The 24,562-nt window shown below is 33.0% G+C and overlaps 2 protein-coding genes across 18 annotated transcripts; both read right to left on the reverse strand.

The window, feature by feature from the left end:
- Positions 1-3,428: 3,428 nt before the first annotated feature.
- On the reverse strand, positions 3,429-7,625 carry LOC112281332 (uncharacterized). 11 transcript variants are annotated; one of them, XM_090252326.1, is made up of 9 exons: positions 7,222-7,624; positions 6,989-7,039; positions 6,720-6,823; positions 6,142-6,294; positions 5,723-5,949; positions 5,275-5,413; positions 4,758-4,923; positions 4,280-4,640; positions 3,429-3,997 (listed from the first exon to the last, which is right to left on the reverse strand). In XM_090252326.1, exons 3-9 carry the CDS (start codon positions 6,738-6,740, stop codon positions 3,733-3,735), a joined length of 1,332 nt encoding a protein of 443 aa, XP_090108452.1. In that variant the 5' UTR covers positions 6,741-6,823; positions 6,989-7,039; positions 7,222-7,624; the 3' UTR covers positions 3,429-3,732. The 11 variants fall into 11 exon arrangements, with proteins under 11 accessions (XP_090108452.1, XP_090108454.1, XP_090108451.1 ...); XM_090252328.1 differs by having other exon boundaries at positions 4,758-4,914; positions 6,989-7,625; XM_090252325.1 differs by having other exon boundaries at positions 6,720-6,763; positions 6,989-7,624.
- A 5,914-nt stretch (positions 7,626-13,539) lies between these two features.
- LOC112291344 (putative methyltransferase-like C25B8.10) lies at positions 13,540-16,847 on the reverse strand. Of its 7 annotated transcripts, none has more exons than XR_016504382.1 (4): positions 16,462-16,847; positions 15,488-15,896; positions 14,739-15,364; positions 13,540-14,425 (listed from the first exon to the last, which is right to left on the reverse strand). XR_016504382.1 is itself a non-coding variant. In XM_090252329.1 (3 exons), exons 1-3 carry the CDS (start codon positions 16,526-16,528, stop codon positions 14,813-14,815), a joined length of 1,011 nt encoding a protein of 336 aa, XP_090108455.1. In that variant the 5' UTR covers positions 16,529-16,847; the 3' UTR covers positions 13,540-14,812. The 7 variants fall into 7 exon arrangements, 4 of the variants coding, with proteins under 4 accessions (XP_090108455.1, XP_024394374.1, XP_090108456.1 ...); XR_016504383.1 differs by having other exon boundaries at positions 16,479-16,791; XR_016504384.1 differs by having other exon boundaries at positions 16,329-16,462.
- Positions 16,848-24,562: the final 7,715 nt, after the last annotated feature.

Below are 24,562 nucleotides of genomic sequence, written 5' to 3' on the forward strand. Positions count from 1 at the left end.
CCCTTTAAGAAATCTGTTTCATTATATAAACTTTCATTTTTTAAATTTACAAGGTATTTTGGATAGTATCAATTTTTTAAAAAAGATATTAAGTAAATTTGGTCTAATACATATTTACAAAAATAACTCTATTACGTAGCTATAATTTTTTTGTAGATGTAATTTAATTTTTAAAATATATTCTCTATAATGTGACTATTTTTAAATAAACTTTTACAAACCTTTAGCCACTAATTTATTTCCCAATTTTCTTCTACATAATTAGAATTTATTATAACTTAAGGAGAAATTTCCAATTTCATCTTTATTATATAATTTTTTTAATATCATATAAAAAAATAATGATAATAATTTAATGTTATTCATATTGACTAAATTTCTAATTTATTTCTTTTTACATTAGAAAAATATCAATGAGTTTTATTTTTGAAGTTGCTTTCTTCTATCCACATTGCTTTGACCTCCCTTCAAGTCAAAATTTAGTAACTTTCATCTTACATATTTATTTATTTAATTGGAACAAGTTTATTTTATAGACTTTGTTATAAGTCAATATTATCATTATATTATTACTAATACATTAACAACTATTCTAAAGATGAGCTACTGTTTTTACTTTTAGCTATACTTATTGGATGCTTTATTATATTATGTTGGTGCCTTAAATTAAAAAATTATCTGATATATGACCACCTTGTCTTTTTTATTATGCAACCATACCAACTTCTATTCTCTATGTCTAATTGTCTTTGATAATAATTATTCTTGCCAAGTATTTGGCATTAATTGAGACTTTATTTAGCTTAATTTTGGATCAAATGTCATCATTTAAAATATCTTAATCTCTATCATTAATAAAAATTTAATATATATTTTCTGATTTACCATATTTAGATTTATTTATATATATATATATATATATATATATATACATATTCTCCAATTATTATATTTTTACTTCTTATTTAATTTTTAAAATTTTTAAATTTAAAATTAAATTCATAAAATAAGAATGTATTTTTATTATTTATTTATTCGTATAGCCACAAAATCTAGTGGTATTCTTTTATTCCTACAATTCTATTTAAAGACATATACTAAGACCTTCAAAGAGTATTATTGACATGGACATTCCAAATTTTGATATTTACAAAAAAATTATTGCAATAATTACGAGATTAGTTGTAATAATTTATAATTATTTATTTTTAATATGTTTTTTTATTAAAAATTACTTCAAAAATGGCTTCTTTAAATGATATTGCTACTTTCATCATGTGAGAATTAATATTAATCTATACTAATTTACGTGTCCCAATGAATAGACCATTTCTGAAAGACTAAATTTATTTCTTTAAATTTATTAATTTTTTTTTTCATATATATTTTTATGTATACTTTAAAAAGATATCTAAACTTTTATTAATTTGAAAAGTTATAAGACTCTTATTTAAGAATTTTTTAAAGAATAAATTCTTCTTTTTATTCCAATAATGACAATAAATTCACCCTGCAAGATTTTACTAATTTTCTTACTTATTATGGCATACAATACTACTTTATAAATCCTTCGAATGTCGCTTAAAATAATATTATTTAAATAAAAAAAATTACTTTAGCTAAATTGGCTCAAAGTATGATCAAAGTAGGCTAAAAGTTACTAATATTAGAATTTTATTTTAGACTAATGCACTTTCCACCCCTTATTATCTATTCAATCTTTTCTTTACTACAACTTTAAAAATTTTAATTCAACATCAACTTTAGATTGTCTTATATCTCAAATTCTTACATTTTAGAATCTTTAGTTGTACAAATTATTTTTAAATTTTATAAAATCTCATACCAAAATTAATACTAAAAGTTTCTAATGTATCTTTGTTAACTATAGAAAACCATAAGAAATTTGAAAATATGGTTTATTTTATTAAAATATATATTATGTCTTTTTAAACAAGAATATTATCTTTTTTTTTTTTAAATAATTTTGTTATGTAACACTCTTCTAATAATTCTTCTTAAACTTCAAATAGTTAATTTAAACACACACACACATATATATATATATATATATATATATATATATTCTAGTGAACTATATTTATAGTCTTATCTTTTAATTTTTCTTAATTGTCTTTTTTGCCTCTCATGTTTTTTTGTCATATTATCTCTCTTTCTTTCTATTGCTCTCTCTCCTTTTCTACCTTCAATTTTAAGATTATTGTTTTTTTCAATTATGTGTTATGTTCATATATTTTTAATCATAAAAAATAAAAAATGTCTCTTCTTTGCTACTCTTGCAATATTTTGATGTGGAGCATAGAAACTAACTTAATTATGTAATAAAAACTTCTTTGTTTATACTTTTATTACTTAAGTCATCAAACCTACTTCAAATTTCAATGCTTCAGTTGTCTTAAATTTTTTTTCTATTGATTGATTTTTATTTTTTTATTTTTTTATTTTTTTAAAAAATTTATTGACATGGGATATCAATCATTTATCACCAAAACAAATAGAAAGGCTAGTCATCTCAAAGCTTGGTTTGATAATCATGTATTTTTTCATTTCAAACATGATTTTTTTTTTTTTTTTTTTTTTTTTTTTTCTTTTTTTACTTATTAAAATTACTTTATGACTTTAAAATTTCTAAATTTGAGGTATAAAGTTATTAATAATTATATTTTAATATATAATTTTTTTCAAACATACTTCTAATATTAATGTTTTTATTAACTATTCATATTTACATACCCTTTCACATAAACTATATTTTGATAATTGAATTTTTATATCCAATAATTGTATGAAATTGATATTTTAATGAATGGTTTTTTTATTATTCACAATCAAAACATTAAATACATATTAGATATATAAATATTATATAATTATTAAACTAAAATACTAATATTATTTAATAATAAGTATGTTTTATATATCACTTGATGCAATCAAATTGGTAATCCTTATGAAGTCAACATTAGATATTTATATATAAAAAAAGAAAACACCATGAGTTTTTCTCTACAGATCAAATTCCATACAAACATGCTATCAATAGTCTTTAATATTTGGTTACTTTTATAAAATATAATATAAAAATTCATGAATCATTTGGCCAAATTTATGGTCAATCTTACTCTAATACATTGGCTTGGAGTTAAACAAATACTTTTCTATATGCATTGAACTTCTATTCAAGATTTTATTTAATACAGCAACAATAATTTATTCACTCAATCTCTTACTTTAGCTAATTAATATGCACCAATTGAACCTACACTCATGATACTTATTGTTTGATGTTTGGTCAAAGCACATTAATTCTATGATTGGTCAAAGTACATTAATTTTTTATATTAATTTTTTGAGACAAAAAAATAGTTGAATAACTTCAGCTTGAGTGTGTCTCAAATACTACAATGTGGGCCAACATCTTTACCAAATCACTTTCCAAGGTTTAACACCAAGCTTGTTTCAATGGTATAAATGGTAGAGATATTTGAATACAAACTATCAATACAATATTTAATTTTATGCAGATTCAATCCAGTTGAAGACATACCAGTTGACAACAAACACTCTTCTAGAGTATAAAACTGTCGTCTGTTGTACTCATTTAATATATGACAACTATGCTCTCCTGTTCTCTTGTGCTGTACTTTAGTTTAGAACACAGAATGTAGACAGGTTAATTTACACAGTTCAGAAGTTATCGAAGTTCTGAGATCATATCCTACTTTGATTATTTAAACGACGCCGCCTTTCTTGACCCAAAAGATAAGTCATGCTACTCTCTAATCCTTGCAAAACTTTCTTGATCTCACGATAGGAAGTTTCCTTGGCAGCTTGGTCCATCTTCAGTAGCCTTAGCTTTTTCCAGGTTCCCCAATCTTTCTTCTGAACGTCCTTGTGACATGATACATGATGCTTTTGTTTGAGGTGATCTTTTAGAACAAACCCTTCGCAGGCAGCAACCTCCTTTCTCGAAGGCCTGAACAATAGAGATCACAAAAGCAATCCTCCAGCATTAAATTCTCAGGCGAACCTTGAAGAGTGAGGTCAAACAACGATAACAAGAGCCATGATTGTGGAGATTAAGCAGGACGTTAAGTTCTTGATTGAGCTGCATAGATTACAAATTCTGTCTGCATCTGTTACCTAGCAATTACATTCAAGCAAGAACATTGTAAACGAAAAAATTATGTAACATAACAGCATGTTTTTCAGTGTGTTTGTGTACTGTTCTTCCTCAAACGTTCAATACAGCACTTACACTTCAGAAGGTGCAGAGAAGCTTCGTTGCGCGGCCTGGGCCTGCTCCCGAAGAGATTTACTAAGCCTAAGCTTCTTACGACGATCACCTGGAAGTTCCCTTGTGAACTGTTTGGGCTTGGCAGTCCTCACCACAGAAGAATTTATGCGTAATTTTTGGGCTAAACTTGGCAGTGTATTGGAGTTGCCAGCATTGATCAACCTCCGGATCTCTCTTTGAATCAGCTCATATTCCAGCTTGGGTGGCGTCATTCCTCCGGTGCTGAAAACGCGATTCCCAGATTCCAACTCTCGCTGGACTTTACGCACCAGCTTCAGAATTCTGCCAGCTCCAATATCAGGGTCCAGCCTCAAATAAAGCTCTACCGTAACACGGGCCCATGCATCTTGTTAGTAAGCAAGAAGTGATTCAAAGCACCTCCCAAGCTTAAGAATTAAACGCAATTCGAACCTCTCCAGCGTTGTGTGTTGATGTGTACCTGATAAACAACCAAGCATCCAGCCAAGAGCAGCTTTCCGTCTGAGTACATCATTCTCTTCCTCAATGTGCTTTCGGGCTTTCTTCTCACGCCTCCCTACATTTTCATGCTCCTCTTCCTTCTTCTCAATAGTCCATTGCAGTTCTTCTACCATTAACTGCAGCTCCTGCCGCATTCAAGACCAAAGATGGCCCGCAGAGCTTTTCACACCCCATTATGAACGAAAACAATCATGTAAATATTCAAATTAAATTGCACCACACACTTCCTTAACTAACTATTCACTCTCTTTTTGTTTTGAAAATGAACTGTATTATTGGTTGTTTCCCTTATAGTTCTTGATTGGAATTGGTTCATTTTTGTAGCACATTTTTGTTCTCAAACTTCGAACAAGTTTTGTTTTGAAATCTGTAAAGCGTCTATGTGCGTCTAAATCTAGTAATATTCACCTTTAAATCTCACTCTCATAGCACAGACCAGTTGTGAATAATGACTTGCATTTCTTGTGCAATCTAACCTTGACTTTTCTATGGTCCTTCTTGGCGACCCTCTCTTTCTCCTTCATCTCGCTCTTCAAGACTTGCACCGCTTGAACGACGTAATGAGCATCCTCCTCTCGCTCCTGATCCTTTTCGAGGAGCTCAGCTACACGAGCCCTGCACAAAACAAGGAGTACCGGTTCTTATGACTAAACATGACCATCCCTAATTTTAAATTGAGATGACCTGAAAATCCTACCAAAAGTAACTGAAACGAAATCCCATATGGCATTAGCAAATAGTAGAGAAACCAAAATTACACTACTGACCATTGAGTCTTCTGAGTAACATTGCAAGTGTCCTGTTACAATTATTAAATTTCATTACCATCCGCTAACAAGAGAATTTCTCATGTTGAATGCCAAGTCTGCTCTAGTGGTTCCAGGTTTTTAGTTTTATGTTCTAGCTTCTCACTGGCCATACTACCTGCAGCCATGTGCCAATTCATGCCTGAGCTCCTCATTTTCCAATCTTAAATTTTTTTGTCTCTCCTCGTACTCCAACCTTTGGTATTCAAATGCAGATTCCATGGAATCCAAGTACTCAAGGAGCTCCGCACTTTTCTTCTCGTACTCGTCAATGATATCCTGGCGCAAACTTGCAACTTCCAACCGCTCCCGATCCAATGCGACTGATTTATCATAGACATGGCCCTGTGGGGCATTGGTCAAACAGCCTCAGTTTTACTCGAATGGAGAGATTTTCAGCACGTAGTTTTCAAGGTTCCCAGTCGTGCTCAAATCTAAAAGGTCAATAGTGTTGTCTGAGTTACTGAAAACTTTATGACTGCAATCATCTGAATTTATTACTGTCCTACGATGCCCACAAGAGGACAATAACATTACACTCGAGCTTATCTGTCGGTCACAAGTGTCATGAGGGAAATCAGACTGAAAGCCCATGTTGGTGCCCTCCTTGCTCGCTTCTCGCCTGTCATGCAGGTACAAGTCATATTTATCAATTTCACCTCTTGCTTTCCCCATCACCCTGAAGAGCACCTGTTCAAACAAACTTAGGTTCAACAACATAGGCAAATAATGACGTCCTTTAGTACATTAGATTTCCTTGTTCAAAATCATGTACTCCGGCAAGTAATCTAGGATAGGCAAGACCTAGGGCAAGACCCAGGGCAATAGAAGTGGAGACCATTCTAAGCTTAGAAAATTACATCCTATTCCGAATGGAAGCTTCTTTCATTCTAGAAGTGTACACATTAATTATGTTCATTGTGCATGAGAAGTTAATTCTCCTTTTTGTAAGAGCACATTTCAAAGGTGAACTGCCATCTCTCTGCAATATAACCTATGAATAAAATTTTGGGCCCGTGTTCAGGGACTCACAAAAATATTCGTCAAATGTCATTTATAAGTTGGACTGCTTGCATGGAAGCTTACAAATTAGTGTACCAGATTCGTTAATCCACCTTGGCATCGATGGCACTCATATAGATACGTCCTCTTACTGCTCCTATTGCCAAACGATTCAGCGGTAAGCAAGATGCGTGCACTCCGCGACCATCTGACAACCCTGCCGTCATCTCCAACATTCCTAAAGGTTTAGAAACCTCAGACTCACAACTCGATTGCTTCAAATGACGAAATGATTCACTAACAGCTCTGCAATTTGGAATTTCCTGTGGACTTCTCGTTTGGTCAGACATCTCCCTTTCAAAATGAAGTGAATGCGTTGTACCTGTTCAAGCGCTATTCAAAATCTGCTTGATTTAATATGCCATTTCTGCAACTGTGGACTCCAGTCATGAGATATATTGGGATGGATCAGCCGATTGACCAATCTTCACATCCTTGCATGCAGTTAGCGGAAACGGTGCAGCGAAATTAAAGAATGGGGCAAAGAAATTCGTCCCATCGGCGCCTGCAAATCATCTCGCTCTTCTCAAAGACCTCACGGTATTCAGCGCTTACCACAAAATTTTGAACCAAAAGCAAAGCACACTTCGAACGCAGCAGGTCTTTTGCTGACAGATACTGCCACCAGATCATCACAGCAACGGCGACCCAGAACACCATCCCATGCACCATTGCAGAAATTCGAAGAACGGGGTTCAGAGAGCCATAACTTACAAAAGCCCACTAACAAAAACTTCCCTTAACAGACCCAATTAAACTCCACGGGCGGTGCACAAGCGAGCTGGGAATGCAAATGCATCCGCAATGTTGGGACATGAGAGATTAATATGAAATCGACGACATGGGTATCGAAGTAGTGGTGAAATTGAAGCGAACCCAAGAAAATTATGATACAAGTAGGACGAGGGATTGAGCGAGAGGATGGTAGCGACGGCGAAGTTGGGCCAAGGAGGACGAAGAGCAGGAGTTTTCAGTTGAAGACCGGTAGGGCTTCCTTCAGCTGAAACCTGCGTGACCCCCTATGACCGCCCATAGGCCCATCACTGCGGACGCACACGTGGCTTCTATCAGTGAGGGCCACACCACTCTCGTAAAATGACCTCCTCACTCTGTAAAAACATTTAGTAAATCGTATATTACAATATTTATTCAGGTAAACCAGGTTCATTGATTTTTTAATGTTTTTTTTTTAAAAAAAACACATAAAACTCAAAATTAGATATTATTCACCAAGAATTACAGAAATATATTCTAATTGGTATATTATTTTTTTAAGAAATTATAAAAAATGAAAATAATATATTTAAATTAAGTGAAGAAGAAGAAGAAGAGATTACAAACACATAAAACTAGTTAAAAAAAAATTGTATGAAAGTAAAAAAAACAAATGTGACTAAGGAGATGCAATAAAAAAATAAATATTATCATGTTGGAAAGTAGCATAATATGTAAAAGTAATATGGAATTTTCTGAGAGTTTGGGTTGTAATTAAAAAAATATAAAAATAAAAATAAAATCCTTGTTTAATTTGTTTAAGTTTGTAGTTTAAGTTTTGTAATTAAAGATAGAAGTTGTAGGATTTATTGATAAGGAATTTAGAGTAGATATATTTAGGATAATATTTTGACTTCTAGGCATTCCCATATGGATGGATAAGGCAAGTTGATGGATGACTTCATTCCCATTGGTTGAAGGTCATGCCCAATGGACTTTAAGATGTTGTCCAAGACCATATTGGAGTTTGAGGCCACTTCAAGGTGGTCATTTGAAGTTTAAAGGTTAGGATTTGTTAGCTTGTTTTGAGGGCTACAATTTTCGTGCAAAAATCAAGGAATTCGGAGTTTTTATGAGAGCAAAATGGGTGCTTGAAGTTAGGGTCTTGAAATTATATCTATTGCCACTATTTTTGTAAATACAAGGAATTGAGTGAGAGCTTTTGGAGATCAAAAAGTGATGTTTAAAAGTTGACTTGAAGAACTACATTTTATGCAAAAGAATTGATAAATTCTAATTTGGAATGAAGGAGAAAGAGTTGTTGGAAGTCGGTGCTTGAAAACTAGAGTTTGTAAGTGAGTTTTTTTCATAGAGATTTTGGTTTGGAACATATCTTGAATTTTTGGATGAATTTTTGGCTCAAAATTTCTATAAGTGTAGATGACTATACTAAGAAACTATATATGAAATTTTATGATATTTGAATATTGGATTTTTGAGATATGGTAGATTTAGTACATTGGTGAATGGAAATTGTCCTGTTTAGCACCTACTTGAAATTAAGCAATATTTGAAGATCTAAAATAAATCTACAATAGTTTTTTTATTTTTTTATTTTTTTTATTGTAGAAGTAGTTAAAGGTATAAGTTAACTTGTAGAGAAGTTTGAGTTCAACTAGATAGTTAGATTTGAAGTTTTTAGATGATACAAATTTGGAAGGAATTTCTATAAGAGTAGAAGTGGTATTAGGATATCTAGACACATCTTGGGGACTCTTGTGCATCCAAGACTTGTATATTTGATGTAACTATCTTTACAAGGACAAGTTATAAATAAGATTTGTATTTTATAAATTTACAACTTGTTTGAGTAATTAATGTCAATCAAAAGTCCAATGCTTTCTTGATGTAAAATTCTTTCCATTATGACAACATGAAGTGTAACCATATGAAAAATAATTAAAACAATAAATAAATAAGTCTTATCTATATATATATATATATATATAATAATAATAATAAAAATAGTGGTCTTTGTGTATATATATTCATCTTAAAATATTATCCATTTATTTATTTATTTATTTATAACTTTATTAATTTTAAATCAAATAATAGTAAAATTGAGATACTTCTTATCAACTTCATGCATATTATTAATATCAAAAAGGATTTTTAAGGTTTTTTTTTAATATAAAAAATAATACTTTTAAAACATAAATTAATTATATTATATTTTAATAAAATTTTCTAATTATTCAAAAATAAATATCTAATAAAATTATTTTATAAAATTAAAATTAAATAATATTTTATAAATATTTTGAAAAAAATAAATTTTAATAATATTTAAATTTTTTATTTTTTAAAATTATCTATATATATATATATATATATATATGAATTGATAAAGCCACACTTCTCTTTGCTATCTCATAGGTCCTATTTCTATCTTCCATTTCCAATCCCATGTTTCCATCCTTCATTCCTAGCCTCTTTATTCATATTCCCATTTCAGGCCTTCTTGTTCCTATTCTTGTTTCTAGCTTGGGACGGGCCTTGCTTTATACTCCCTTCCTTTTTCTTTCTCCATTTGAGAAATAGCCAACCTGCAAAATCCATTTGTGCAAACATTAGAATGTTTTAAGTATTAATTTGGTTTATAAAGTTATGTTAGACAACCTTGTAGAAGTTTTATCATAGCTTGAATATTGGTATTGAAGCTTGTATAGAAGCTTTCATACAAGCTCCAATATTTTAAAGACACTTTAAAGTATTTTTGAGCAATTGTTAGAAATATTTTTAAATTATTTATCAGATATCTTTATTTTATTATTATTATTTGTTGTTGATGTGAATTATAAAAGAAAAAAGAAAAAACACATATACACATATAAATTCAAATAAATCAAATTTTTAAACATTGAGACTATAATATTTCAAATAAATAAATAAACATACAAATAAATGATATATCATAAAAGTAATATGTTTTGACTTCTATATGTATTTATATACATAATGTATACATTTTTATTTTCTATCTGAATTTATAATAATTGTATCACTTGACATTACCATTTCATATATATATATATATATATATATATATTTGTATGTATGTATGTATTTGTTGATATAATATATACATCTATACATGCATCACAATTTCACAAATAAATTTAATATCATTCATTTTGTTTAAGCAATAATAATATTACTTTAAAAGGTTATATTTTTGAATACAAAGGTACAAAAGTCTATACGTTTATAAAAAACAATCGAATTTATTTCAACAAATACACTATTGACTTACTTTGGATATATTTAATCCTTCATATGATGGTTTATTAAAATAAAAAACATTTAATTTGTAATTTTTGATTTAAAAGCCATAGATTGTTTTTTTGAAAACAATGATCATTTTAATAACATTTTTTTTGTGCAAAAATTTAACTAAAAATTGAATATTAAGTTTACTTTTAGCATTTAAAAAAATATTGAATGATGTCTTTCAAAAGCCAACTTCATTGCTTTTATTTTAACCGAATTTTATGCTTAGATGAAAGAAAAGAAAATCTATGAATTTTTGTGGGCCAAGACAAATCTTTAGTGATAGAAACTCACTTTTGAGGATGATTGTTTCAAAGTTATATTCAACACAATGGTGGATTTCTATTATTTTTTATAAAATGAGATAGTTTTAAGTGAAATAAATACAATGAAAGAAATTTTTAGATAAATCATGCTTCCATTGTTAAATCCCATGCATGTATTATCAATAGTTTTAATTATAAAATCATTGCACCATGCCTTGTTTTTTTAATGTTGTCATATTACATGTATTCTTGCTTGAGAATACATCAAGCATATAATTGTAGAAGGAAAGTAGAAATATAACAATAATCCTACTAAGTCTAATGGAGTCTTAAATAAACTTTAAGTTATCCTTAATAATCCTGATCAAACTTTAACCAATTCAAAGTAAATTTAAAAGAAGTTATAAAAAAATACAAAGAACTCATAAATTAATCTCAAAGAAATATAATAAAGAAATCCTTAAAAATATATAATAATAATTTTTAAAAAATATTATAATAAAAAATAAAATAAATAAAAAATAATTGTTTTAAATAATAAAAATAGAAATCTTAAATAAATCCTAAATTAATCCTAATAAAATCTTAATTTAATCTTAATTAATATCTTAATAAATCTTAACCAAATCTTAGATCAAATTCTAATTGAATCCTAATTAAAATCCTAATTAATCCTAATAAAATCTTAGAAAAAATCCTAATTGAAATTCTAATAAATCTTAATCAAATCCTAGATCAAATTCTAATAAAATTTTAAATTCCAACCAAACTCTAATGAAATCCTAGCAAAATCCTAAACCCTAGATAAAATCTAATGAAATTGTAGCAAATTCTAAATCCTAGATCAAATCTAATGAAACCCTAATAAACCTTAAATCCTAATTAAATTCTAAAACAACTCTTAAAAAATTCTAATCAAATCCTAGATCCTAAATCAATCCTCATCAATCCTTAATCAAATCCTAAATCTTAAATAAACTCTTAATAAATCCTATAACAAATTGAAAATTTAATAACTATTAATTGAATTATTGATTTTGACTCAAATTTGTAAACTTTGCAACAACTAAGTTAGCAACAAGTAAAACAAATTAGAAAAAAATCATACATAAGAAATAGACAATAATCCCTAAACTTTGCTCAAATATTGGTTAACCTCCTTCTCTAATCTTAATGTCAATATTCTCAAGCCACAATCTCTTATTTCACAATTCAATTAGTTGTAAATTTTTCACAATTGTTGGAAGTCAAGTTAGCTTCTTTTGAGCAAAATTGTATTTCAATCCAACTTGCAGATTGGCAGATATCTTAAAAACCTCACCAATCTTTTAAATCCCAATTTTTGAGACCATAACCCACAAAACTCTCATATGCTTCAATCTAACTACTTAATTGATTTCAAAATTTTCACACACATTTACAACAAGTACAATAACAAAATTTCAAATTTCGACTTGTAAATATGCTATAAAACTCACAAAATCCTGAAATTTATAAAATTATTCTTATTTCTCAAAATCCAAACCTACCAAATACATTACTAACTTTCAAAATCTCTCAAAACCTCAATATTAATTCAAATGACATGAAACCAACTCTCAAAAATCTCTTTTCAAGTCTACGCTCAAAATCCTATCTTGATTTGCAAAAGAACCTTTGAATTACCATAGATGTGCAGTTTTATGCCTTAGGATCTGATTTTGATCCAAGTTCATAACCTATCCTCTTCAAGTATCAATTTTTGGTAATTTGAGGTAATTTTTGCATAAAACTATTTTTAACACTCTTTTAAAGATATTTATATTATTTATTTATTTTATTTATTTTGATTTGAGGCTTTTATGCTCCTACAATGTAAATAGAAGCTCTTTCTACAAAAGGCAGCATTAAGACTAAACTTTTTACTATCTTTCTATGATTTATTCTTATTTTTCTACTACATCTTTCTACTAGGCTCTTCTATAATAACATCTATATTTTTATTTTTTACCATATAGTTGTGTTAACACTTAACAATGTTGTAATACTATCCAAATCATCCAAGTAACAATATCAATAATTTTCTTATTGTTTTTTTGTATTTTTTGTATTTTTTTTCATTACACATATTTTGAGCAACCAATATCTATAAAAGTATTTCCTACTAATTCCTATTTGAGCACAAATGAATTACAAATGTTGGGTATTTTGCAAATAGAGGAGGAAGGAAAGAAGGAGTATAAAGTGGGGCCTATTCCACGCTTAAAACATGGAAAATGAACAAAAGGATTAGAAATAAGGGATGAAAATGAAGGATGGGAATGAGGGACAAAAACAAGAGATGAGAACAAAAAATAGACATGGAATCATTCATGAGATGGCAAAGAAAGATGTGGCTTTAATAACTTCCTACATATACATACACATAAACATATATAGATATACCTCAAAACCAATATTGGTGATATTCTACACTTTGGAAAAAATTATATACAATTGAGATAATATAAACATATGTTAAATACTATTTTTAGTAAATAGTTGAAAATACTTATGTACACTTGTACCACAACTACTACAATTATGCAGTCATAGAATGCTTTTTGATGCCAACATGAGCTTTCATTAGAATGATGGTAATTGTAGTAACATTGTAGAAGATAATAGAAATGATGAAATCTATACACTAAAATGTACTCTCAAATACTTTTTGTACTTCTGTTAAACTAATATAAGTATATGTGTATAACTAGGTCTAATTTTAGTTGGCAATCTTTGTTAGTGACAACTTTTTATCTCCCTGTTTTAATATGAGTTATCTCCACCTCCTCCCAATGATCACCCACTTCAGCATGGATAAATTCTAGCGGGGCAACATAGTCTTCTGCTAATCTGTTAGTGAAACTCACCTTCAAATTTGCATGAAATCGCTGCATTCTTCATGTTTGTGCCATGCCGATCTCCGCAGCACATATGCCGACTTCAGTGGGACATGACAGCAGTGATCCAATCCGAGAATACAACGACAAGGTGGAGCATCTCACTGTAGCTGATGGGTGTCATCGAGGAGGATGTGCTTGGAGGTCTGCACGCAGACTTTCATTTGTTGGTATGTCGCACCAGGTTGATTTCGGTAGATCTCATGCACAGAATGATGGTAACTGGGTCACCGCAAGTTCGCGACTTGACGGTGTAGGCATCAACGTCAGTGACGCATTACGATTAACCGGTTGATGTTTTTATCCCACTGAGGTCAATTACGCGCTTGCCACACCTTAAAATTTGATGCGAAGATTTCTAGAATAAAAAAATTATGCGATGTAGTTCGCTGATTGCTTTTGAATGCAGGTGTTAACAGATGCATTTTATAAGGTCGTTTTACACCGAGAAACTGTGACCAGAACTCAAGCGCGGATTACCCTGGCGTATTTCTTCGATTCTTGAAGAGGAGTCGAGATTGTCTCCACCTGAACTCTCCCACAAATATTTCCCCACAGAAGTCAATTAGGAAGACTGCATCAATGCTTGAATGCGCGCAAATCCCAAAGCATCGCATTCAATCTACAACTGCGAGGAAAGATATCCACAATAGGTTGCAGCACGTAAGACCACATAAGCATCGTACCAAGCAGCCAAAATGTAGAATGAATGACTTGTAAGGACATAATTGAATTAGAAATTCACAGAATGGACAAATCAATGTGCCTCGCACTAAAACAGTGCGATGCTGGATCCAAAAAACAATGCTGACTCTGGACTCATGAAAAACCAAAGCTGAACCTGTTCAGTTCCGATAATTTTGTCCAACTCTGCACTGGAGATGGTCAAAGGAAACGCCACGGCGACTTGCAGGATCAAGTGACATAGGGTTCGAAGCCTTTTTCATAAAAAAAGGGGGTGAAGGCACTCGCATTTTGAGGTAAAACGTCTGACGAGAGCTTCTTGAACCATACGACATCAGTTGTATAAGGATACTGCACCACTTTTTCGGTACCCTCTCCATTATCCCAGTGTACATCCTCTGCTGACAAAATATGGTCCACTTCTTTCTTCAGCTCTTCCTTCTGCTCAGCGCTGAGAACTGCAACGTAACTCTTGCTGAGGACGCGTTGCCACACATCATCTTTCGTGTTCGACACAGAGTGGCTGACTTGCCGTTCATGAAATGGTAAATGGAACATTTTTGACACCACCTTCGCCATATCTGGCTCTACAAAGGGTCTCCGCCACAGCCCTAATCTGTACTGAGGACTACCAGCTTCGTGTTTCTCATAGGCACCACGTAACCTTGCAACCCAGGAAGTCCTCATGTCTTCCAGGTTCCAAATCATGACAACTGTTCCTTCCGGTTTCAACACGCGGTGCATCTCGGTCAATGCATCAACGTTTGCGAACCAGTGAAATGCCTGACGATGAAGATCGACACAAACACATCAGCCAGTGTCTTGGAAACCCTAGATTATTGTGTCCCAAATGCCCTCCAATCACCGTGAATACCTTTCAAATCAGAAAAGAGCTCGGATCCATACCTGTGCGATGAAGATGACATCCACGCTTGCATCTGGCAGTGGAATAGCAGTACCCGAGCCGTCGAGGATGGTAACGTTAGGACAAACGAGCTGAAACTCGCGGCGCATGCCAGGAGAGGGCTCAACAGCAACAATCTGACCAATGCCTAAAGGAAGAATTAGTCGCGTCCACTTTCCGGTACCCGCGGCTAGATCCAGCACCGAGAGACTCGAGGCTGTGGTGGGGTTACCAAGAGGAACCACAATTTCTTCCTTCACCATCTTTAACACAGCTGCTGGGTAGCTTGGTCGAGCCGATTCATAAATTCTCTGATCAGCATTGAAGCCTGAAGCTGCCAACGGATGCACTTCGCTAGCCATTGATTGCTGGGAGTGGCCCTCTGCCATACCTGACGTTGAAATTGAAATCCTGCAACGAAGAAAACCAACATCTAAGCAGATGATGACAGGTAAGAACCGCAGAGAAAGAACAAAGACCTTCAATTTCTGACCACTAGAAGATGACATAGATGGTCACAGGATTGTGCTCCGCGAAATAGACCACCCGGAACGACAGAACAGGACATATTTCGCAAGAAAAAAACAGAAACAAACAAGAACAATGTCCAAATTAGAGTTGAATTCCAGTCGACAACAGCTCTTCACACAAGACAAGCCAAGACCCATTCATGGGCATGAACCTCAAAAATTTTCCTCGCCACAAGCATCAAAACCATGGCTGAAATCCAAATGACAGGGAAAATCGACAAGACTATCTATCTATCTGAAACTCAAATTCAAACACCAAGCACGGTTTCAGTAACTTCGTTGAAAAAGGCAATCTAGGTTATGAAGATGGTACATGAAAGCCACCGAGCCAATTCTAGAATGATGTCTAACCAACGCAGCTAACACTGAAAAAATACAAAAAAAAAAAGATGCAAAGATGGAGCACACAATTGAAAGTTAGATTAGGAAGCTGTGTGAGAAGCTACCGGATGGGTCCAGATACCGGAACTGATTGCGTGAAAACACGGATGGACTTGCAGGACCGGATTGCATGACAACTCATGAAGCGGAGTCGATGGACACAGTTGCCGTTCACAACCATCGTCCAATACATATATCAATCCACCGCAGATGATACAATTGAGCAGAATGAGTGGATCCCCCCCTCAGTGCATGGCCGTGCTATTAAAGGCACTGGAAATACCACAATTTGCGGAGAATCTTCCAGCAGAGTACCGATCCTAGACCCCACAAACTTACCCAACTCACAGTTCTACACATCTGTCATCAAGATGGTGCGGACGAGGCATTGACACACACACACACATACTGCAAAGGCAGCGTCCACATCTCTTTCTGCAACAACAGCTTCCTCAGCTTATTAGGGTTTCTCATCTTTTCTTCATGGGTTTATCTTTTATTTCCTTCAATTTATCACCACCAAGAGTCCATTGTGTACCGTTTCTTGAAGAAAAGGTCCCTCATGACCGTTTTTGACAGACCGATTGCTAATCAATGTTAGTGTAAACTGGCAAGGATGTGGTTTGATTCTAAGGAATGTGGTTTATCATGTGCCTCAAAATTTATGTGAGTGTTATTAAATTTGATATGTGTCTATTTTTTAAAAGAAAAATTAAAACATTTTTTTTCTTTTATTAATTCTCACTCCAAAGTTATGGAATGATAATAAGTGTTTTAAAAATGATCAATGGATTCTCTTGATTTCTTTTTTTTATTTCAGCTTTTCTTTCAAATAGTGACATTAATATTGTGTGTATATATATATATATATATATATATTTATATTGTGATATTTTTTGTAAGGAATTTATGAAAGAAAAAAGATGTCAATATTTATAGATTTTTCCTAAATATGTTCATCATTAGATTATTATGCACAAATTTGTTTAATAAATCATTTTGGAAATAAGAAACAACATTTAGAAGAAAAGAAAAGTAAATATATAAATAGGTATATATGCTATTTTCTATCTTCATTATTTTTTGATCTACTTAGACCTTCTACAAGTATAGATTACAAATTGGAGAGAACCAATCAATATAGAATTATTTATAGATGTAATGATAAAAAGTCTAAAATTTTGTATAAATATTTATACCCTCTTCTCTTGTTTACTTCACTTTGCCCTCATTGTGACCCCCTCTCAATCATGTGTTTTTTCCTTACTTCAAATTGCTCAAATTTACACTTACATATACACCATGATATTCCTATACCACATGTAAGTAATGTGAGAGCGAAGAGCTACTACACTTGCATATATGTCGTAACATTGTTATGTTGTATGCAAACAATATTTTTATGTTATGACATAATTATATGGTGAAAGATAAAAATATGAGTTCTATTATAGAAGAACATAGTTAAAAGATATAGTAACAAAACATGATAATAGTTGGGGATATAATAAAATTTTTTAATGTTATTGTTGTTTTTTTTGTAAGAAAGGCTTTTATTTACTTTGTATGGCTATAAATAAGACAAATTAAAGTTGATAAGAAAAAAATAATCCTATGGGATCTTTAGGAGAAAGTTAAGACTTGTTTGTAGTAGAAATTACCTTAAGAAATCAAGTATTAATACTCAAAGAAGAGCAATATTGTCATGTAATACGACTAATGAATGAAAGAGAGAAGAAAACATTATATTATAGAAGATATTATTTTAAAATATTTTAGCAAATTATCCTAGAAATATAGATAATAGTCAAAAAGGTAGTAAAACTAAAAAGTATCAATGCTGCCTTTTTGCAAAATGGACTTCTACTTACTTTGTAGGGCCATAAATAAGGCAAAACAAAGTAGATTGGAAAAATAAATGACATAAGCATGTGTAGGAAGGATGTAAGAGTACATTTCAGCAAAAGTTACCATTAAAAACCAAGAATTGATACTTGGAGAGGATTGGTTGTCAACCTGGATCAAAATCAGACCCCAAGGCACAAAACCAAGCACCAATAGTGATGCAAGAGTTTTTTGGTAGATTGGAGAGTAGAATTTGAGAATAGATTTGAGGAGAGATTTTTTAGCATTGGATTTATGTCAATTCAATCAATATTGAGTTATTGAGGGATTTTCAAAGTTAATAATATTCTTGGTTGGTTTAGATTTTAAAAAATAAAAATGTATTTACAAATTTGAAGATTTCTTAAGTTTTGTAGTGTTGTATAGATGAATTTTGGGCAGTGTTTTGGTGTGCTAGTTGTGAATGTGTGTGCAAATTTTGAGGTCAATCAAAGACTTGGATCAAAGTGTGTGAAGGTTTTTGTGGGTTGAGATCTCAAAAATTGGAATTTTAGGATTAGTGAGTATTTCTAAGATCTTTAGTAATTTGTCAATTGGATTGAAGTGAAAAAAATTTATATAGATACTAGACTTAATTTTCAATATTTAAGTGAAATTTAAAATCAAATCAATGGTTCAATAAGGAGATATTTGGATAAGAAGTTTAGCATTTTCATTGGAATAAGAGGCCATTCAACACTCAATTGGATTATCTTGTATTTCTTTAAATTAATAAGTACGATTGATATCATTTTTCTTGTGCTTGTTTCTAATTAAGACATTAAGAAGTGTTCAAGTTTTGAATTGATATCAATAGTTTGATCATTAGTTTTTGATGTTCCATTTTGCTATAGGATTTGTTAAGAATTTATTTAAGATCTAAGATTTGATTAGGATTTGGTTTAGGATTTGGTCTAGGATTTGGTTAGGATGAGAGTTTGCTTAGGATTTGGTTTAGAACTTATATAGGATTTCTTTAAGATTTAGGATTTTATTGGAGTTTCATTAGGATTTCAGCTAGGATTTGGTTAAGATTTAATAAAGGTTATAATTAGAATTACATTAGAATTTTTATTTTGAATATTTTTTAAAATTCTTTATATTTCTTTTATAACATCTTTTAAATTTATTTGGATAGATTATAGTTTGATTAGATTATTAGGAATTACTTGAAGTTTATTTAAGGCTCTATTAAACTTAGTAGAATTATTGTTCCATTGTTACTTACCTTCCACAGCTAGGTACTTGATGCATTCTTAAGCAAGAATACATATAATACAATAGCAGTGTCATATGGCATGATTTTCTATTTTAAAATACATTGGATACCTAGATGTAGAGAATTTAGCTTTAACTTATTGGATAAGTTCCAATATGATATATATTCTTATTATAAAAGCTAAATAAATATAATGATATTAAAAGATATTCTATTAATAAAACTCTTTTATATTTAAATAGCTTCATACAAAAGGCTTTCTAAAATATCTAGAAATGTCCTAAAATCCTTTGCTATACCAACTTATGATTAAATTATTTGTTGATAAGCTTGATTTGATTAAGCTCAAAAAAAATCTATAATGTCCATCTTAAAAATCCATCTTTATATCATAATTTTTTTATAGCTCTCTATCTCCATTTTTAACAAGTATATGATGTCTTGGATCTCAAAAATCCACTTTACTTTGCATAAAATATCCAAATTGTACCAAAATCTTTTCAAAATGTTTTTCTTCCACAAAGATTTTTTTTTTCTAAACTTTAAAAATTTATATCTTTTAATCTATTTTTTAATTTTTTCTTAAATTTCTAGATAATTTAGACTTTCTTTTATGCTTTACCATAAAAAAAAAATGAATTGTAAATCTACTATCAATGTCACGGACCAAAAATACAAACAAGAAATCTAAACAAGAAGTTCAAGAAGAAATGACAAGAATTAGATTATCAGATGAGTACAAGAGTAACGCCAAGAGAATTGAGCTAGAGCTTCAAGAGATGCGTTGTCGAGACTGAAGAACTCTTTAGCCTCGACTCCTATATATACTACTGGCCTATGGTTCTAAGGAAGCACATCAAGAAGCTTCCCAAGAACTATGAAGCTTCTCGAGCAACTACCCAAGAGCTAGGAAGCTTCTCAAGTAACTTCCTAGAATCTACTAGAATATTCTAAGAATCTTCTAGAGCCTTCTAAGGGAATCTTTAGGGAATCTTCAAAGAATCTTTAAGGAATCTTTGAAGAATATTCTAAGAAAATATTTAAGGAATCTTTTGGAAGTTTCTAGAGACTTCTTTCTAGAAGGTTCTAGAAACTCGTCTCTAGAAAGGTCTAAAGACTATGTCCCTAACATCACCTCCTCCTTTAGCTTCGAGGTCTCCGAGAAGCAATGTTATCGTCAGTCAATACCAACGCAAGAAAATGAAGATCTGTCGCATAACCTCTGCTATGAACTCCAATTGTTGTTCACGAGGCAAGTGATTCAATGGTCCTTGAAGCCAACGGTAGTGGCCCACGCCTTCAACTTCTGACCAAGCATGAACCTCCGTGTCTTCATTGTGAAATTGTCCTCCAAACACTCCTTCTGGCTGACCATTGTAGGCAGGCTCGACCTCAAATACAATCACCAGCGATCTGTTGCTCGGAATCCTTCGACGTTGTCGTGGTGCAGGCGGTTCTTCATCTCGCGGTCGTCTTCGTGAGCTAGTTGCTTGAGATGACATGACAAGTGTAGTATCTTGGCTATCCATATTCAAAGGCTAAAACAATAAGAACAAACTTGGGCTACTAACAAAGTTCTACGCCATCTTGGAGAGAATGACTACATCAACTATGGATTTTGGTGGTGCTCTCTCCTCTTTTCTGTTTTCTGGATGAGCAAGCTTCAGTAAGAAGCTATCGTCGAACCGGCTTGGGTTTCTCAAGATATCGTTGATGAAACTCCTGTACTTTTTGTGGCGCATTCGCGAGATTTTCGGCCGGCTCCCATGTTCGTTCATTAATATCGTAACCGCTCCAATGCACAAAGTATTCTAATTTACCCCGTCTTTGCCGTGAATCCAGGACCTTTTCCACCTCGTATTCTTCGTGGTTCTCTATTTCTATGTTAGGTGGTGGACATTGTACTCTTCCAGGAAAAGACGATTCTCGATAAGGCTCCAACAAAGAAACATGAAAGACAGGATGTACCTTCATAGTAGCTGGTAACTCTAGACGATACGCTACAGGATTGATCTGCTTCTGGATAACAAATGGTCCCAATCTCCGATAGTCCAATTTGTCACATGGCCGCTTGGTCTTAATATTTCGTCGAAGTAGCCAAACTTTGTCTCCAATCGTGAATTTAGGTGCCTCATTCCGAAATTTGTCCGCGGACGCCTTGTAAGATTCTTGGGCAATTTGCAATTGAAGCTTCAATATAGTTTGAAGTTGCGAAAGCTCCTTCACCAATCCTTCAGCTGTCGGATTGTTAATCGTTGACGAACTCCATAAGTCAAGCTTCGGATGGTATCCATAATTGGAAAAGAATGGCGTTTGTTGAGTTGACGCATGAATGGTGTTGTTATATGCGAACTCGGCTAGCGGTAGATATGCGGCCCAATCATCTTGTTGATAGTTGATGGTGCAACGTAAATATTGCTCTAAAACTTGATTCACTCGTTTTGTTTGGCCGTCCATTTGAGGATGAAATGCCGAAGAAAGCTTGATATCCACCTTCAATATCTCAAAAAGAGATTTCCAAAACTTTGACACAAACTGGGTTCCTCGATCCGATACGATATCATCTAGTAGACCATGATATCGATACACATTATCAAGAAAGAGTCTTGTTGTGTCTTCGCTTGACGATGTCTTCTTGCAAGGGACAAAATGTGCCATCTTTGTAAGCCGATCTACGACAACAAAAATGCTGTCAAATGAATTCGATGGTGGTAGATCCGTAATAAAGTCCATGGAAATCGAAGACCATGGTCGGCGCGGAATAGGCAATGGCTGTAGAAGTCCATAAGGCCGATGTCGAGGGTTTTAAGATCTTGAACAAATGTCACAAGATACAACAAAATCTTTCACACCCTTCCACATTTGAGGCCACCAGAAATCGCGGGAAATAAGTTCCAAGGTCTTATTGAATCCAAAATGTCCTGCAGCTGAAAAGTCATGACGAGATTGAAGAACTCGGAGTCGTGTTGGCCCTTTTGGGATATACAACCGCTCTTCGAAATATACTAGATCTCCTTCCATCTTGAATTTATCATCACTAGCATGTTGCTTGATATCAAGGGCTAGAGAATCTTCAATGGTTGCGGCCCGTACCTGGTCGAGGAAGTCAGCATCAATTAGTACAATAGCTGCGTTGAGTCGAAATTTCTCTGGCTTCAACAATGTCGTGCACTGTTGATCAAATGCTGCATCTCCAGCCTTTGGCGCAAGATATGATCTCCTTGATAATGCATCGGACAACCCTTGTTGCTTCCCAGGCCGATAAGTAATAACAAAGTCGAACCTGGATAGCGACATACTCCACCGAGCTTGACGCCGATTCAAAACCCAAGCCGACATAAAATACTCCAAATTCTTGTGATCCGTATATACGTTCACTGGATGTGCAGTTCCTTCGAGAAAGTGGCGCCACTCTTGGAAAGAATCTACTATAGCAAAGAGTTTCTTATCGTGGATCTCATAGTTGATCTCAGCAGCAGAGAATTTTCGAGAATAGAACGCAACTGGATGGAGCTTCTCATCTACGCCCATCTGTGAAAGTACAGCTCCCAAAGCAAAATCCGAAGCATCTGTCTCCAAATAAAAGGCCTTTGTAAAGTCCGGATGTACCAAGATTGGAGCTGTAGTAAATACTATCTTCAAATCTTGAAATGCTTTTTCTGCGATAGGTCCCCATTCGAGCTTGTCCTTGCACGTTAACCGAGTGAGGGGGGCAGCAACTTGAGAATAATTCTTGATGAAGATCCGATAGTAGTTAGCAAATCCAAGAAAACATTGTACGTCCCTAACCGTCTTCGGAACTTCCCAAGACATGATTGCTTCCACCTTCTTTGGATCCATCTTCAATCCTTCCGTAGTTGCGATGAATCCCAAAAACTCCATCTCAGTTTGGTGAAATAAGCACTTCTCCAATTTGGCATAGAGTCCTCGCTCCCGTAGTTTTTTGAGTACTAGACAAACGTGCTTCTCATGTTCTTCCTCGTTCTTAGAAAATATCAAAATATCATCTAGATAGATGACAACAAAATCGTCTAGATGCTCTCGAAAGATGTCATTCATCATGTCTTGAAAGACCGCTGGAGCATTAGTAAGGCCAAATGGCATGACATTGTATTCAAAATGGCCATACCTTGTTCGAAAAGCTGTCTTCCATTCATCTCCTTCCTTAATTCGCACAAGGTTGTAAGCTCCCCTTAGGTCAATCTTTGTAAAGATCCTTGCACGCCCAAGTTGTTCTAGAAGATCAGAGATCAAAGGCAGTGGGTAGCGATTCTTTTTTGTCACCTTGTTGAGACCTCGATAGTCCACGCACATCCGTAGTGAGCCATCTTTCTTCTTCACAAATAAGATTGGTGCCCCAGTTGGCGACTTCGAATGATGGATGAAGTTCTTGGCTAGATTCTCGTCAATGTACTTTCGCAACTCAGTCAACTCCGTCTGCGACAAATTGTAGATTGGTCCAAAAGGTGGTTGTGCTCCTTCTTGCAATTCAATGGCACAGTCATAGGGTCGATGCTCTGGCAGCATATCAGCATTCTTCTTTTCAAAGACATCTTTGAATTCTTCATACTACTTTGGAATAACCAAAGTCGGAGTTGCATCTTCTCGAGTCGGAGTTGCGAAGATGACAAGAGGTGTATTTTGCTTGGCTTCCTTCATGAAAGCCCTTGCACCTATAAACAAGGATTTGTTTCTAGACATTATCTTGGCAGATTCCACCTTCAAGGAGTTTGTTGGAAATGTCACTTTCCGCAACTTCCAATCTATCAATGGATTATATCTATCAAGCCAAGATAGTCCCAAAATGATAGGACATGAAGGGATCTTGATAACATTAAACACAATATTGCTCTCATGGTTTTCAAGACGTACCTTCAATGGTTTAGTTTCATGAATAACATTGCCCGAAGACAATGGTCGTCCATCTATGACTTCTACATGGACAGGCTTAAGTTTCTTTACAAGAGAAATATTGTGAAGCTTGGCAAATTCTTCATCTATAAAGCAAGCGGATGCACCCGAGTCTAATAAAGCATCGACTTGTAGTTCTTGAATACCCAGAT

The sequence above is a fragment of the Physcomitrium patens genome, chromosome 8 (assembly GCF_059467195.1).
Source record: "Physcomitrium patens ecotype Gransden chromosome 8, ASM5946719v1, whole genome shotgun sequence".
Lineage (NCBI taxonomy): Eukaryota > Viridiplantae > Streptophyta > Bryopsida > Funariales > Funariaceae > Physcomitrium > Physcomitrium patens.

Coding starts and splice junctions, on each gene's coding strand:
- LOC112291344 (XM_024538606.3), bottom strand. CDS start 16,589: ATGTATTGGACGATGGTTGTGAACGGCAACTGTGTCCATCGACTCCGC. Junction 15,897..16,461: donor CCGGTATCTGGACCCATCCG/GTAGCTTCTCAC, acceptor TCTTCGTTGCAG/GATTTCAATTTCAACGTCAG. Junction 15,365..15,487: donor ATGTCATCTTCATCGCACAG/GTATGGATCCGA, acceptor CTTCATCGTCAG/GCATTTCACTGGTTCGCAAA.
- LOC112281332 (XM_090252326.1), bottom strand. CDS start 6,740: ATGAGTGCCATCGATGCCAAG. Junction 6,295..6,719: donor TGAGTGCCATCGATGCCAAG/GTGGATTAACGA, acceptor TTGTTTGAACAG/GTGCTCTTCAGGGTGATGGG. Junction 4,641..4,757: donor GATGCTTGGTTGTTTATCAG/GTACACATCAAC, acceptor GTGTTACGGTAG/AGCTTTATTTGAGGCTGGAC.